Consider the following 13,622-nt stretch of genomic DNA (forward strand, 5'->3'; position numbering starts at 1 on the left):
TGAATGTAACTGTACCTGCTCTATACATCACCCCAACAACACAATACAATTAAAAAAAAGAAATGCCAATAAATATACTGTAAATTCGTGCATCAATACTAGGTACTTTACTGGTTTGTTTTATATTGGTACTGAGGTTTGAACTCAGGGTCAAGGTGCTATCCCTTAGCTTTTTTGCTCAAAAATGGTGTTCGACCAATTAAGCCACAGATCCATTCACTTTTTTTGCTGGTTATTTAGAGATTAAAATCTCACAGACTTTTCTGCCTTGCTGGCTCTGAACCAGGATGCTCAGATCTCAGTTGCCTAGGATTACAGTTGTGCATCACTGGCACACTGCTGGCATTCTAACTGAGCATTAACACACCTGCCTTCTCTTGGACATGGTCAGTTTTGTGCTGTAATAGTAGCCTATAGCAGTATTGTTTTGCACTGTCTACTATGGCATTTTCTAAGTAGGGGTAGAGAGTCTATATTTTTCTATTGATTGACAGCAATCCCTTTTAACCTCAGCTATTTCTTTGTAAATTAGCTCTAAAATTCCATCTGCATATTTGTTTTTTGTTTTTGTCAGTCCTGGGAATTGAACTCAGGGTCTGAGCACTGTCTTTGGGCTTTTTACTCAAGGCTAGCATTCTGCCAATTGAGCCACAGCGCCATTTATGGCTTTTTTCTGTGTATGTGGCACTGAGGAATTGAACGCGGGTCTTCATGCATGCTAGGCAAGCACTCTACAACTAGGTCAAACTCCCAGCCGCCATCTGCATATTTCTTCCATGAACAAAATGACCTCTGTGTTTGGCTTCTACAATACTAATGATAAGGTACATGGTTATGCAGCAAATTCTCACAAACCACAAATACTTACAGTCCCGCAGAAGAGTGTTACTTTTCCTTGGATACAACACATGCATAAATTTTTTTCCAACAGCTTTCAGATCCCGCATCTGAAAGAAATAAACAACTTGCACTGTAGTAACCAATGGTACAAGACAATCTCTTCCCTTAATTTGCTAAAATATTTTAATGTCCTGGGAGCTCTTCATTGAATTTCTGAACTAACTCCAGAAAACCAGAGGAAAGGGACATTTTCTCTAGTAACACCTTAAGCCAAAATCCAGGAAAGTCCTTTTCCTATTTGTTCACTAATGGGGCTTGAAGTCAAGGCCAATCCTCAGGCATTAAACCAAATCAACTATACCTGCAGAACTATCTGCCATTTCTGCTCCAAATTTGAAAACTCTGTAAAAGAGAAACATAGCCATTCCTATATACTACTCAGAGAGACTAAGGTAAGCTGCTCAGCCAAACATAGCATGTGACATCCAGTTGATACATGAGGTCCTCCAGCACTGCTTTCTAGACAACAGAGAGAGAGAGAGAGAGAGAGAGAGAGAGAGAGAGAGAGAGAGAGAGAGAGAGAGAGAGAGAGAGAGAGAGAGAGAGGTGGGGGGGAAAGGAGGGAGAAGATGGAAAAGGGGGGAGGGGAGAGAAAGGGGGGAGGGAAGAAGGGGGAGAGGGGGAAGGGGAGAGAGAGAGGGAAAGAGAGAGGGGGAGAGAAAAGGGGGAAAGAGAGCTGGGGAGAGAGGGGAGGGAAGGAAGGAGGGAGAGAGAGAGGGAAGGGAAGGAGGGAGAGAGAGGGGAGGAAAGGAGGGAGAGAGAGGGGAGGAAAGGAGAGAGAGAGGGGGAGAGAGGGGGAGAGGGAGGGAGGGAGGGGGAGGGGGGGGAGAGGGAGAGAGGGAGAGAGGAGAGAGGGAGAGAAAGTGAGAGGGAGTGAGGGAGAGAGAGAGAGAGAGAATGAGAGAGAGAGAGAGAGAGAGAGAGAGAGAGAGAGAGAGAGAGAGAGAGAGAGAGAGAGAGAGAGAGAGCACGCTTGCACGCATGTGTGTAAGCGCCAGTCCTGGGTTTTAAACACAGGGCCAGGGCACAGCCTTTTTACTCAAGACTTGTGCTCTATGACTTGCGCCATATCTCTACTTTTGGCTTTTTTGTGATTAACTGGAGACAAAGTCTCAGACTTTTCTTCCTGAGATGGCTTGGAACCATGACACTCAGATTTCAGCCTCCTGAGCAGCTAGGATTACAAGGCATGAGGCACTGGTGCCTGGTGACATGGCATTCTTTGTAACTTGTAAAATAAACTGGCTTGATGTAGGCAAACATAACTTTTCAAAATAGAGTAGAAATAACCTACTTTTTTGCCACTCGTGGGCTTGGGCTCAGGGCCTGAGCACTGTCCTTGGGTTTTCTCAAGGCCAGAGCTCTACCACTTGATCCACAGTGCCACTTCTGGCTTTTTCTGTTGTTTTGTTTTTGTGGGTCATGATGCTTGAGCTCAGCCTGGGCACTGTCCCTGAGCTTTTCAGCTCAAGGCTACCGCCCTACCCTTGAGCCAAACCCCACTTCCTGTTTTGTAGAGGTTAATTGGAGATGAGTCTCAGGTTCTTTTGTGACTGGGCTGGCTTTGAACCTAGATCCTCAGATTGAGTAACTAGGATTAAAGGTGTGAGCCACTGCATCCAGCTGGCTTTTGCTCTTTATGTGGTGCTGAGGAATTGAACCCAGGGCTTCATACATTTTGGGAAAGCACTCTACCACTAAGCTACATTTCCAGCCCTCAACGAGTATTTCATATGTTGTTCATTTGTTTTCAACTTTCCTCTATTACAAAAAATGGTATAATGAACAACTTTGAAGACTGAATTTTTTTTGTTAAAATCCTCAAAAAAGTATTATGGACACTGAAAAATTCGTGTCTGTGTATGCACACATGCGTGTGCACATGTCAATCATGGGGCTTGAATTCAAGACTTGGTTGTTGTCCCTGAGCTTTTTTTTTTGCTCAACGCAAGTACACTACCATTTTGAGCCATAACTCTACTATTCACTTTTTGGTATATAATTAAACTAGGTTTTCCTGTGCCTTCAAATTGTGATCCTCAGCTTCCTGGCAGCTAGAATTATAGGCATAAGCCACCCAGCACCCAGCTTAGTATTGCTTGTAGCCAACTGCTCTCCCAGAAAGACTATTAGGGAAAATATTAAATTTCAGTAAGTAGAATATACTGAAATTCAGTGAACCAAGAAATCCTATTTCAGAGTCATATTAGCAATTTATTCCCATGATGCTGGGGAGAAATTCTGTCGGTCAGTTGAACTTACGATAGTATTCTGAACAGATTCATTTAAGGTGGAGCTGTCACGGTCTCGAATGCGAGATTTCATAGGAATGGTGATTTCTCCCTCTATTGGGATGTCTTGAGAGATGGATATATCTGAAAGTCCTGCAAACTAAGAGAATTAGGAAAACGTTAAGCCTATAATCAACCATAGCATTCCACAAAGATTTTTCCTAGGTTAGGGACCAGGTAATTCTGCAGTGAAAGTATGTGTTAGGTTAATAGACATTAAGCAATAAAACTAAACTACAATTTTCTAGCATGTCTTTCAATTTAAGGAGACAGAATGTAGTAAGAAGTACTAAAAGTAGTAGCTGGGCACGGTGTCTCATGTCTGTAATCCTAGCTACTCAGGAAGCTGAGATCTGCGGATCGAGGTTCAAAGCAGCCCAGGCACCAAAGAATGTGAGACTTTTTTGTTTGTTCAGCTAGGTTTATTTCTGTCTCTTAACAGTAGGAGGTTGCATATTTGTACCAGTGTCTTTTTCCATCTTACACTTTAGCTTTCTTTATTACCATAACTACAATAAGCCACTGAACCACTGACCTGTCATCTTGGATCTTTCACATTGCATTCATCTCTCCCCTCCATTAGCTTCATTTTCTCTCTTTCATTAAACTTGTTACTTTTTTTTTGCTAGTCCTGGGCTTGAGCTCAGGGCCTGAGCACTGTCCTTGGACTTTCTCAAGGCTAGAGCTCTACCACTTGACCCTCAGCACCACTTCCGGCTTTTTTCTATATATGTGGTACCGAGGAATCGAACCCGGGTATTCGTGCATGCTAGGCAAGCACTCTACCACTAGGCCAAACTCCCAGCCCCGAATTTGTTACTTTTTTATTGCTTTCAAAATATTTTAATGACCCCCAAAAGGGTTGAAAGAAGGCAAATTTTCCATTTAGAGAGATATAGCAAAGTCACATATTTTTCTGTATTTGGATTGTTATAGGTGCCTTTTATCTTCTAAATGTTCAATTTTAATATATTTTTATTGTAACTAACAGGGTTACATTATATTCACCAGCTAGGAGGTGCATTACTTAACAATTTTTGCTACCCCTGCTCATGTTTTTGTCTCCATTTCCCTCCCCCGCACCCAAGAACATAAGACTCTTATCTCTAATTAATCACTAGAAAATGGGAAGTCGGGCTGTGGCTCAGGGGTAGAGCAGTAACTTTGAGCTGAAGAGTTCAGGGACAGTGCTCAGGCCCAGAGTTCAAGCCCCAGGACCACACACACACACACACACACACACACACACACACACACACACACACACACGAAGTACTAAAAGTAAATGCCACAGACATTTTCTCTCTTTCAAATACTTCCTCTCTTTCAAGGATTAAACATCTACAAGACACAATTAGCAACACTGAGATAACAGCTGCAGCTTAGGAAAAAAATTTAATAATTAAAATTTTTATTTTTACCTTTAGTTGTACAAAGGGGCTGCTACTCAACAAAATAGTATATAAATGAATTCAATGAATCTTAATCCATCACCCCTTTTTATCATTCTCCCCCACTTCTCCTAACCCACTATTCCCCCCAATTTTCTGAATTTTGTATAATTTGCATTGAATTTTATGGTTGTATTTTCCCTCTCTTCCTTTGTCTACCACCCCTCCCCTTGGTTCTATCCCTTACTTTTGAATACCTAATTCCTATCCTATGATCCAACAATTCTACTCTTGGGCATTTATTCAAATTACAAACCAGGATACAGTAAAGCCACCAGCATAACCAAGTTCATTACAACACTATTCACTATGGCCAAAGTATGGATCAGCCTAAGAGCTTCTCAATGGATGAATGGATCAATTAAATATACACATATGTATACACACACACACACACACACACACACACACACACACTCACTCACAACACACATCACACACTTCAGGGTGGTATCCAAGTATACAAAAGTGTATTAACCTAAATATGTCGACTTGGAGAGAACTCAAATGATGTAATTCCTTAGAAAGGATAACAAAAAAGTGATCCTTAAAACAGTGGCACTTCTTAGTAGGTGGCAGTGCCCTCTGCTGGCTGAGAAGAAGCATTGTATGACATATAATAAGAAATAGGAGGAAAAGGACAACAGCAAAATATGTCTCATTCTGCCTTCCAGGTTACTTGGGCATTATAGATCTGATCAAAACTCTCCAAGTAAATATAGAATACAATTTGAAACTTTTTTTGGTATGTTGTGGGGTTGAACTCAGGGCCTGGGCACTGTCCCTGAATCTCTTTTGTTCAAAGCAGTACCTTACTACTTTGAGCCACAGCAATTGCTGATAAGTCTCATGGGCTTTCCTTCCCTGGGCTGGCTTTGAACTATGATTCTCAGATCTTAGACTCCTAAGTAGCTAGAATCACAGGTGTGACCCACTGGTGAATGAACGGCAATTTGAAACTCTTATGTTCATCTGTTGAATTTGATTATTATGACCCAAAACTGTGGAATCTATTCTTTCCTAAGAAAAGAGAAACAATCCCAGGTGGGGGGTGTGTGGGGGAGGGTAATGGGTACCAACACATGTGAAAGGGTATCAATGTATATGAATTAATGCACATTCTATCTGGCAAATATCATGTAACCCTTTTACTACTTACAATAAAAAAACTGAGAAAAAAAAAGAGAGAAACAATCCCTTCTTAGGCGATTTTAGCCTTGTAGGCACAGTTGCAGATAAATGAGACACAAAACTGTATGATGAAACTTCATATGAAGAATGAAGTTGTTCAGACAAATGATGAAAAACCTCTTAACCATTCTATTTTTTTTTTGCCAGTTCTGGGGCTTGGACTCAGGGCCTGGGCACTGTCCTTGGACACTTTTTGCTCAAGGCTAGACTCTACCATTGGAGCCACAGCACCATTTCTGGCTTTTTCTATGTATGTGGTACCAAGGAATTGAACCCAGGGCTTCATGCATGCTAGGCAAGCACTCTACCACTAAGCTACGCTCCTGGCCCCAACCATTCTATTTTGTATGAACAAAGATAGGCTGTATAATTTTTGATGTTTTTCCCAGAAGAAAAGAAGGAATTGGGGGATGGAGCACAGTGAGAGAGAAGTTGGTCGTTCTCAAATATGTTTTCCTCTGCATGTTGTTTTGTTGGTCGTGGGGCTTGGACTCAGGACAGCGGTGCTGTCCCTGAGCTCTTCAGCTCAAGGCTACCGCCCTACCTTTGAGCCACAGTGCTACTTCTGGTTTTCTAGTGGCTAATGGGGAATAAGAGTCTCATGGAGTTTAGTGCCTGGGCTGGTTTTGAACCTTGATCCTCAGATCTCAGTCTCCTGAGTAGTTAGGATTACAGGCATGAGCTACTGCGCCAGACTTATATATTGTTTTGAAGTACTTAAATACTTCACATATGAAGTAAAACAGTAAAAATAAATAAATGAACTTGTTGTATATTGAATTAAATATAAAGCAATACTGCACTAAACCATGGTTTGAGAATGGGTTTTGCAAACTTTTCAACCAGATTAGCCTCAAAGAATGATCCTACCATTCTCAACCTTCCAAGTAGCTAAGGTGACAGGCATAAGCCATCAGCATCTAGGTAAGAATGACTACAAGTGACTAGATCAGGGCAATACTGTATTTTGACTTCTAAGATCTAGAAGGGCATCATCCCCACCAGAACAAGAAAACACTAGAGAAATTACAAAATCCTACTAACTGTCCTTGAACACACAATAGGCTATCAAGTGGTCAGAATGCAAAATCTAAGGAAACATGCTTCCAAGAAGACATAGGAGGAGCCAGGTGTTTGGCCTAGTGGTACAGTGCTTGCCTTGCATGCACAAAGCCCTGGGATCGATTCACTGGTACCACATACACAGAAAAAGCTGAAAGTGGTGCTGAGGCTCAAGTGGTAGAGCATTAGCCTTGAGAAAGCTCAAGGACAGTGCTCGGGCTTAGTTCAAGCCCCAGGACTAGCCAAAAAAAGGAAAAGAAAAGAAAACATATGACATCAGCACTTGTTTAGCTGTAGCAAGGTACAAGACAGCAATAGCACACATCACACAGATGAGAAAGAATTCAGTTATGGTATTAAATAAATTGCTAAAGGCAATGTATAGCTAGCAGGAAAACTCCTGACAACAACTTTCTGAAGGAATATTCACTTGCAGTCACTTGCAGGCTTTCCACAGAAAGATCAGAAGGAGGACAGTGTAGTTTCAGGTATAGAATAGGGAGCAACTGGGCCAGGCGTGTAGCCTAGTGGTAGAGTTCTTGCCTACCACTGAGTTTGATTCCTTGGTACATATGCATACACAATAAACAACCAGAAGTAGTACTGGGGATCAAGTGGTGGAGTGTTAGCCTTGAGAAAACTCAAGGATAGTGCCCAGTATAGTGCCCAGACTCCAAGTTCAAGCACCAGGGCAAGAAAGGAAAGAAAGGAAAGAAAGGAAGGAAGGAAGGAAGGAAGGAAGGAAGGAAGGAAGGAAGGAAGGAGGGAAGAAAGAAAGAAAGGAAAGGGAAAGAAAGGAAAGGAAAGGGAAAGAAAGAAAGAAAGAAAGAAAGAAAGAAAGAAAGAAAGAAAGAAAGAAAGAAAGAAAGAAAGAAAGAGAAAGAAAGAGGGGGAGGGAAGGAAAGGAAGAGAGGGAGGGACGGGGAAGGGAGGGAAAGAAAGCAGGCAGGCAGGCAGGCAGGCAGGCAGGAAAGAAGGAAGGAAGGAAGGAAGGAAGGAAGGAAGAAAGGAAGAAAGGAAGGAAGGAAGGAAGGAAGGAAGGAAGGGAGGGAGGGAGGGAGGGAGGGAGGGAGGGAGGGAGGGAGGGAGGGAGGGAAAGGAAGGAAGGAAGGAAGGCAGGCAGGCAGGCAGGCATGCAGGCAGGCAGGCAGTCGGGGAGGGGAAGAAAAGGGAGCAACTACTATTCTGAGAAAAATAGGGATTTATCAAGTCCTTATCACCAAAAACAGGTTTGGATACGACCCACATGTTGGAGTGATCAGAAAAAAAAAAAGACGATTATGAATAAGTTAGGTGCTCCAGAAGGAAAAATACAGTCCCAGTGATTGTAAATAGAGATTCCCTCCTTGAACACTTTTTTGTTAAACTTGTCATTTAAAATATGATGTAAAAATCAACATTAATAAATTATTTAATAAAAAATTAATTGAAAAAAAAAAACCTCACTGTACCACCCCCAGACTCTAGAGCTACTAGCTGCTTCCTTTCATTAGCATTGATTCTCATTAAAAAAAAATACAGGAATGTTGGTGAACGCAAGAAGGTGAAAAGCCTAAGAATCAGAATGCATCACTAACCATAGCTGGTGGTTCATGCTTGTGAAACTACAGACCTAGAAGGTTGAGATCTGAAAATCCCTATTCAAAGCCAGACTGGGTAGGAATGTCCTAGAGACAACTATCTCCAACTAACCAGGAAAAGGCTGGAACTGACTGTAACTATGGCTCAAGTGGTAGTACAAAAACCTAGAGTGAAAAAGTAAAGATTGTGCCTAGACACTGAGTTCAAATCCTGGTAGTAGCATGCATGCATGTACATATATGCACATATACAGAGTAGCACTAGAAAAAAAATGAACATAGTAACAGATAGAGAACACAAGTTTGAAGTCCACTTGGGAAACACTGATAGACCTTCTTAAAACAATGAATTCTTTTGGTTTGGAGGGGGGTTAAAATAGAGCATCTAACTCTTATCTACTCATAAACTGAGAGTTCTAGAATGAGAAGAGAGATGCCGCAGCCTGAAGAAATGTCTGAAATGATAACCATTGAATTTTTTTGTCCCTCAAAGGGTCTGAACTCAGGGCCTAGGGGTTGTCTCTGAGCTCTTTTGCTCAAGGCAAACACTCTACTGCTTTGAGCCACAGCTCTGGTCCAAGGTTTTTGAATGCTTATTTGCAAATAAGAGTCTCACAGAGACTTTACTGCCCAGGCTGGCTTTGAACCATAATCCTCAGATTTCACCCTGTTGAGTAGCTAGGATTACGGACATGAGCCACTGGTACCCAGCTCTGATTTTTTTTTTGCCAGTCCTGGGACTTTAACTCAGGTACTAGCCACAGTCTCTGAGCTTCTTTTATACAAGACTACCACTCTACCACTTGAGCCACAGTGCCACTTCCAGCATTTTCTGTTCAGATGGTACTGAGGAATTGAACTCAGGGTTTCATGCATGCTACCCAAGCACTCTACCACTAAGTCACATTCCCAGCCCTGGATTTTTTGTCAGTCCTAGGGCTTGATATCAGGGTCTCGGTACTGTCTTTGAGCTTTTTCAAGGCTAGCATTCTACCACTTGAGCCACAGCACCATTATCTAAGCCTAGAGAGCTGAAATCATGATAAACATCCAATGTCATGCACCAATAACACTATGGCTATAATCCTAGCTACTGAGGAGACTGAGATATGAGGACCTCAGTTCAAAGCCAGTCTGTGATTATTTCCAATTAATGACCAAAACAGCCAGAAGTAGAGCTGTGGTTGAAGTTGTAGAGTGCTAGCCTAGAGCATAAAAGCTCAGGGACAGAAACCAGGCCCCAGTTCAAGCTACAAGACACGCACACACACACACACACACTCACACACGACTGGCCACTTAATTCTTTGTTTTCTCCACTCAAGTCTTTTTTTTGCCAGTCCTGGGCCTTGAACTTAGGACCTGGGCACTGACCTTGAGCTTTCTCAAGGATAGCGCTCTACCATTTGAGCCACAGCACCATTTTTGGCTTTTTCTGTGTATATGGTAGCAAGAAATGGAACCCATGGCTTCATGCATTCTAGACAAGCACTGTACCACTAGGTCAGACTCCCAGTCTGAGATGGGAACAGAGCTCCTTTTGGCTGCACAGCTTGTTCCTTCTACTATACTGTTCCGTGTCTGCTAAATGTGGCAGGCAGCAAAGTAACACAAAACAAGCAACTCTAGGATTTGGAAGAACAATATCACAGCAGTACTAAGAAAATAGCTCAAAAAGGAGAGCTGGAATGTCCATGCAGAGTGTTCAGGCCCTCCCTGAATTCAAGACCTAGGACAGACAGAACGATGAAAGGAAGGAAGGAAGGAAGGAAGGAAGGAAGGAAGGAAGGAAGGAAGGAAGGAAAGAAGGAAGGAAGGAAAAAAGAAAGAAAGAAAAAGGAGGGCTGGGAATGTAGCTATATGTGCCATCTGTGGAAGGCCCCGAGCTCAATCTGCAACATCACAAAGATGTTTCTTTTTTTTTTTTTTGATCAGTTGTGGGGCTTGAATTCAGGGCCTGGGCACTATCCCTGGGCTTTTCTTCGCAAGGGTAGCACTCTACCACTTTGAGTCACAGTGCCAATTCGTTTTCTGGTGGTTAAGTGGAGATAATTGTCTCCTGGGACTCTTCTGCCCAGATTGGCTTTGAACTGTGATTCTGAGATCTCAGCCTGGAGAGTAGGTAGGATCACAGGCGTGAGCCACTGGTGCCTAGCAGATCCTTGTTTTTCTGTTTGTGGTGCTGAAATTTAAACTGAAGGCCTGGTGTATGCTACACCTGGCCACTAACTGGACATAAACTTTAGGGGGGAAAAAAAAGCAAACCTCTTTGCCTCTCATTTTCTCAACTTTCAGCCTGCATTTTCCCAATCAGAAGAGAGGTAACTGAAGTAGGAAATATGTAGAGGGTGTATAACAAAATGCCTAGTACACAGCAGGTGTGTAGTCACTAAGAACTCTTACACTCACCTAAAATTGGAAATATACCCAATCTTTGGGGGCCTCTCAAATATAACTTTTACCTCTAACTTAGTTGATCATTACAAGTGAGCACAATATCATCTTTCTATGTGTATGTGTATGTGTACTGAGGCTTGAACTCAGGGCCTCTTGCACTCACTTGGCTTTTTTGCTAAAGGCTGGCACTCTAGCACTTGAAACACACTTCCACTTTTGGCTTTTTGGTGGGTAATTGGAGATAGTCTGATGGACTTTACTGCCTAGGCTGGCATTGTATCATGATCCTCAGATCTCAGACTCCTAAGAAGGATTACTCGCATGAACTAACAGCAAATGTTTTAGCCGGGTTTGATGACTCACGGCTGTAATCCTAGCTACTCAGGAGGCTGAGATCTGAGGAGCAAGGTTCAAAGTCAACCCAGGCACAAAAGGACGTGAGAATTTTAGCTCCAATTAACCTGTAGAAAATGGGAAGTGAGGCTTGCCTCCAGCATAGGGTTGCAGCCTTGAGCTGAAGAGCTCAGGGATAGTGCCTAGGCCCGTGGGTAGAGCAATAGGCTTGTGCTGAAATGCTCAGGGACAGTGCCCAGGTTGAGGTCAAGTCTCATGACATTTTACATCTAATTTCCGCTTCTCTACTGCCTTATTTTAGCAGTATATATTTGTATCATCCCTGGAAATTAAGACTGTAGGCAACGCAGCGTTAGGACCTTTGCATTCCCTGAGGTAACTGGCATAATGCATTACACATTACAGGAGTTCAATCATCATTTGTTGAATAGTAGATTGGATATAGAATTATGGGTGAGTATAACCACTTAAGTTAATTAAGCTAAGCTTCATTGAAGCTGAAAATGGTACTAAATACCTGTAAGCCCAGCACTCTAGAGATAGAGGCAGGTGGACCTGATTTGAGGCCCTCCCTGCCGCCCATGTCCCCACTCCCTTGGGATACATGAGATTTTATTTATTTATTTTTAACTGTATTTTTTTGTCTTTTCTTTTTTGGTCCTGGGGATCAAACCCAGGATGTTGCACTTGCTAGGCAAGCGCTTTGCCACTGAACTACATCCCAGCCCTTACATGAGATTTTAAATGGCAAAAACCCTTCCTGGAATGGGGAAGGCCCATTTGGGTGGAAACTAGGAATTACAAATAGCTAAACATCCATAACTCTGACACGACACAGTAGCCATTGTGGGTGTGAGGTCATTCTGTCCTTTCACGATTCCTGTGATGACTTTCTACAGTTCCCAAATCATAAAACTGGGGTGTATAGTGATTTTACTCAAGGTCACAACTGCTCCATAAAAACTTGGAAACGTGGCTCAAATAAATTACTGTTTTCTTTCCTCCTTTCTTTGTCTGTACTACGTATGGAACTCAGAGCATTGCTTATGCTGAGCAAGCATTCTACCAGTGAACTCTATTCCAAATCATTAAAAAATTCACTTGTTTATTGCTGTGTCCAGGTGCCTTAATGAGGTACCTACAACGCAAAAGGTGCTCAATAAAATACTCGCCGAATGGAGATGAACAGATTAAACTCCTAAACAGAATTAGGACTACAGTTCACTTGATTCCGAGCTCAATCGTCCACTCTACTTAATTGCCAATATCCAACCAAAAAAAAATGCAAGTATCATTTATTGAGCAACTACTATGATACGGGGTGGAGGAAGAAGTCATTCCAGAAGGAAAAGCTTTCATCCAAGTTGCAGCAATTTTTCTTTCTATGGAGAATCCTGCAGCTGCTAGGGGGAGGTCTTGAGAGAATCTGAGGGAGGGGGCAATGGAAGAAGCAGGAGTTGGGCACAGTGTAGAGGATCGAGGAGGCACCCAGCGAATGTAGGGAGGGGAAAAAAAGATGTTCACCAGGAGGCTGGAAGGAAGAAGCAGGCCAGAGAATGCGCTTAGCCTTTACAGAGTACAGGTGCAATGTTTGGACTGGTGCTAGCACTGGGTACAGCAAGGGCCCTCCAGCTTGGGCAGGCCGTGAGCCCGTCCCCTAACTTTTTTTTAGGGGGCACTCTGCCTCACCCTCGGTCCCTTTGGTCGCAGTTCCCAAGCTCACCAGGGGCCTGGGCGATGCTGTCTCCTGGTCGCCGGGAGACTCCGTCGCCTCCGCCATCTTGGCGCTCCTTCTCCAGGATCCGGGTCGTTCCCACAGCTCTTTGCGGAACCTGAGACGTGGAGGTCGCGTGAGGTCAACACGTCATCGCGCCGACGTTGCGTCACCGAAAGGCGCCCTCCCGCTGCTGATGGCTCCGGTCCCAACCCGCGCTGTCGGCGCTGTGCCAGTGTTAGGATTCGAAGCGTGGGCCGGGGCTCCACGTTACCTCGTTTCCTCAGAGCCGCGGCTGGCCTTATCCTTTCCCACGCAGCCCTGGTGCAACCCGGGTCGAGCTCCGGGCTCTTTTCCACCCCGCCGACTCCCCTGACGCATCCGTTCCGTTTGCCTGGAGTGAGCTCTGCGGGCCGGCCCTCGGCACTGCCCTCTCTGGAAAAAAACCATTGGTGTCCCATCTCTAGGATCCACAGCGCCCCCCGCGGCCCCCGTAGCTTCTGACTCCTATCCCACACCCATAAACGTTTCTAAGGATTCCTCAGCCGCCTGGCACCCCTCTTCTCAAAATGATTCATTGCTTACCCCTGAGCAGAACTGATAGGCCTCCAGTAGCCATGACCTCTAGAATGGCTAAGCAATTTGGGGCTAAAATGGCAAGTACTCAATTTTTTCGACAAAA

General features: G+C 43.6%; 1 protein-coding gene across 2 annotated transcripts in view; it reads right to left on the reverse strand.

Moving 5' to 3' along the window:
- Yipf6 (Yip1 domain family member 6) overlaps positions 1–13,214 on the reverse strand; it is a 34,044-nt gene extending 20,830 nt beyond the window's left edge. The window contains exons 1-3 of one of the 2 annotated variants that reach the window (XM_090326268.1): positions 12,950–13,214; positions 3,163–3,291; positions 869–947 (exon numbers count right to left, since the gene is read on the reverse strand). In XM_090326268.1, the coding sequence (XP_090182394.1) occupies positions 869–947; positions 3,163–3,291; positions 12,950–13,006 (265 nt within the window). In that variant the 5' untranslated portion in view covers positions 13,007–13,214. The other variant, XM_090326269.1, reaches the window with a different exon arrangement.
- Positions 13,215–13,622: the final 408 nt, after the last annotated feature.

Source organism: Megascapheus bottae, chromosome X (assembly GCF_031878675.1).
Source record: "Megascapheus bottae isolate mThoBot1 chromosome X, mThoBot2.hap1, whole genome shotgun sequence".
Classification (NCBI taxonomy): Eukaryota; Metazoa; Chordata; class Mammalia; order Rodentia; family Geomyidae; genus Megascapheus; species Megascapheus bottae.